Below are 3,460 nucleotides of genomic sequence, written 5' to 3'. Positions count from 1 at the left end.
GAAAGCTCATACCTTAGAAATTATAGGTGAATGAGTATGTTGGTAAGAACTATGTGGTCTTTGTGTATCACCTTGTCAGCTGCATTTTGAAAATGTTATCAATGTTATCTGCTAAGGACTCTTCCTGTCGTATGATATTCTGGTGCAATAAAAGTCCATTTGTGGTTTAACAGCTGTTTGAAAAGCTAGTGAGCAGATAAAAATAAGTGATGAATCATCTTCTAATGGAGAGAGGCCTTTGGTGGGGTTCATCATATTTTTAAAAAAATAATCAAGGGAAGAGGACTAATAGACAACTTATCAAAACAAAACCTCAGTGATTTGCTAAGACTCTCTGACTGCAGCAGATTGCAGAAGGATCTCATTATAATAAATGGGAAATAAAATCATTTATTGAGGCTGGTAGTAAAGTGTTACATGTAAAGGAAAATCTTAACTGATCATTTCTTGGTTGGTCATTATCATACATAAAGATCTTTGAGTTATGGTAGACAATTCCATGAAAATACCAGAGGAGTAGTGTTTGAAATAGTGAATAAAGTGCTTCAAAGCAAATAGAGAACAAATACAAAAGCTTTATCATTTTGATGTATGAAGTGGTGCCATGTTTGCATCTAGATGCAGGTAATTCTCCTTGCCCTGTCTTTCTAACAATACAAAAGAACTGGAAAAGTAACACACAAAGATGTGGGACTAAGATAATCAGGGATCTGGAACTACTGAGAAAAGTGGAATACAGCATTTTCAGAAGTGATAACAAAAGACTCTAGATACTATACCTGGTTTCAGTTTTATAAAAAAAAAATGCTAGGGTTTTTTCAGCAACAGATCTATGCTTAATTAATGATGAAAGTTAAGTAATGAAAAGGAAATTTTGTCTAGTATTTCCTTTTAATAAGAATTAGAAAACTCACTTTCTAAAACTGTGTAAAGTAATAGCATTTTAATTTTACACAGACATACAAATTGTTAATGAAAAATGTCAGATAAATTTTGTCTTCTGGAAGAGGAACAGGGAAAAGCCGTGTATACTCCTATAGGCATGAAATGAATTGCTTTTTAGCCACTTTGTGACTTTGCAGCGGAACTGTATGAAACTTTAACCAGGCAAAACCATTTGTTTAAATCTGCTTATGAGTGTGATCCAGTCTCTCAGTGGACTTAAGTACTTTATTTTCTTTTGAATGGAATCGAGATCACATTTCTAAGTATGTAGTGTATACTGCTGATGTAAACCCATGTTTTTACTCACAATATAAATTCACTAGGAAGTAAAATGTGATGAGAGCAGGGATAAGAAACAACCACACCTTTCTGTGGTGTGCTTCGTGTTTGGGTAGTGGTTCATGGGTAAACATGGTTGATGCAAGCTGTACCTAAGTTTGAGCTGTACCTGTTATCACAGTGTAGTATACCACTCCTGGAACATAAGTTGTGCAGGGAATTTGTTCCAGAAAAGTGTATTCTGATTGCAATAGTCCAGGTATAATCTCAGCAATTTTTTTTCCTGGAGTACATGTAAAAAAAAAAATAAAAATGCTGAAGTTGGTGGGTTGGGATGAGTCATGAGCTGCTTTCTTCGTAATTATTGAATTGGGGTTTGTTTTGGTTTGGTTTTTTTGTTTGGTTTTCATTTCCCCTCCCACCCCCCACTCATGTATGTTTTGGTTTTCTTTTTTACCCTTCCCCATGTTTTTTTTTTTTTTTTTTTTTTTTTTTTTTTTTTTCCCCCCCCTTTTTTTTTTTTTTTTTTTTTTTTTTTTTTCTTTCTCCCCCCCCCTACAGGGATGCCTGCGGTCTGTAATCCAGGCATGGTACCAGTGGCAATACCACCTCCTGCGGTCAACCCTCAGCACCTGTGTAATGAAGAGGACCTGAAATCTATTCAGGACATGTTTCCCAACATGGACAGGGAAGTAATCCGCTCAGTGCTAGAAGCTCAGAGGGGGAACAAGGATGCAGCTATCAACTCCTTGCTTCAGATGGCTGAAGAATCGTAGATCCCCACTTCCTGCATAGTCCCCATCCTTGATGCCACTTATTTTTACTTGCCAAGCCAGGGATTTAGCTAGAGGAATAATTTCCCAACAGCTTTCTGTTAGTGCATCCTGTGTGAAAGATTATACCCCTTTTCTCCTTGGACATTTGGATCTTTTTCACTTCTTTCTCAGTCTGTACATACTCAGTTTAGCTTATGCCCTACAATATAGCATTGAAGCTCTTTACTATCGGCTGTCCCCTGTGTGGCTGTATTCTGATGCGGTGGGGAGTAATGCTGCTTTTTTTTTTTTTTTTTTCCTTTGCCCCTTTTCATAGATTTGTTCTCACAAAGTAACTCTATGCAGTATAGGATTTACTACTGTTTGTTAGATTGAAAAGGAAAAAAAAAATCTATGGAGGGTTTGCTCTTCAAATATAACTGATTTATTGAATTATTTAGGTTTCATCAAGCAGCCTTTTTCTTCCAGAATTTAAAAGAAAGACCCTTTCCTTGTCCTATGGTGTTTAATTATTGCCATGATATATTCAACTTTCTGATTGAACATTTTTAATAAGCTAAATTTCTTAGGTTGCACTGTTGGTATTTGTAATGAGGTTTTCTGTTCAATCTAGTCATTGGGCACCAAAGCAATATGTGTGCATTTTGGGCTTTATCCTCTCATATAGTATTGTTATGTATCAGTAAAATCTTTACAGGTAACTTTTAACTTGTATAGTAGGTATTGCTGTAGCAGAGAACAGGATTGAGCCCTAATGTACTCCCACAGTTAGTTGCACTCTAGCTGCTGATAGCATTCCCATGGCTATTTCTAAGGGTAAGTGCAGAAGAAAAGATGTTTATGCCTGGATAATTACTGAAGCTGTAAACAATTATTGAAGGTGGTGTTTTGCATTAAAAAAGTGGGAATCTATGATCTGGTTATAAGGCCTATTACACCTGTATTTCAGCAAAATTATCATTTTATATTAGTGGAAAACTTACGGTATTTTTTCCTGTAATCTGAAATAAGAAGCATGAAAAGTAGCTTCAGAATCTTTGAATGGCATTATGAGTTGCTCAGTGACTTAAGACTACACTTGCTGTAGCCAGTTTATCATTATTTGATGCAGATGAAAATACATTCTTTGTGAGAGAAAATTTAACATATCTGAGTTATAGACTGATCCTTAGAGGAGATTGGAGGTTGCTTGTATTTATTGTTAGTATTATTTTTTCAGATAACAGTTCATTTTGGAGCTGCAGAATCTTACAGTATGTACCAGTTACAACTGTTGGATAAATTTCTGCAGTATCTGTTTTTGTAGATGGTAAAGTCATGCACTTTAAATAGTATGCACCAGTTTATTTTTCCAGTAATGTGCAATGTTGCTGTTTTATCTTTTTAATGTTTGATTTCAAATACTTTCTATAATAGCCATAGACCTTTTATATTTTCAAGAGTTGGAATGAATGTACACT

General features: G+C 35.3%; 1 protein-coding gene across 1 annotated transcript in view; it reads left to right on the top strand.

Annotated features, from left to right (window-relative positions):
- The window catches only part of TOLLIP (toll interacting protein), a gene marked incomplete at its 5' end in the record, with an annotated part of 16,018 nt that extends 13,850 nt beyond the window's left edge, over positions 1–2,168 (top strand). The window contains one exon of the mRNA XM_010018754.1: positions 1,786–2,168. Coding sequence (XP_010017056.1) covers positions 1,786–2,000 — 215 coding nt within the window. The remainder of the gene's footprint in view (positions 1–1,785) is intronic.
- Positions 2,169–3,460: the final 1,292 nt, after the last annotated feature.

Source organism: Nestor notabilis, unplaced genomic scaffold (genome assembly GCF_000696875.1).
Source record: "Nestor notabilis isolate BGI_N333 unplaced genomic scaffold, ASM69687v1 scaffold10150, whole genome shotgun sequence".
Lineage (NCBI taxonomy): Eukaryota > Metazoa > Chordata > Aves > Psittaciformes > Psittacidae > Nestor > Nestor notabilis.
The sequence above is the reverse complement of the archived record's forward strand: the minus strand, read 5'-3'. Positions and strand labels throughout refer to the sequence as shown.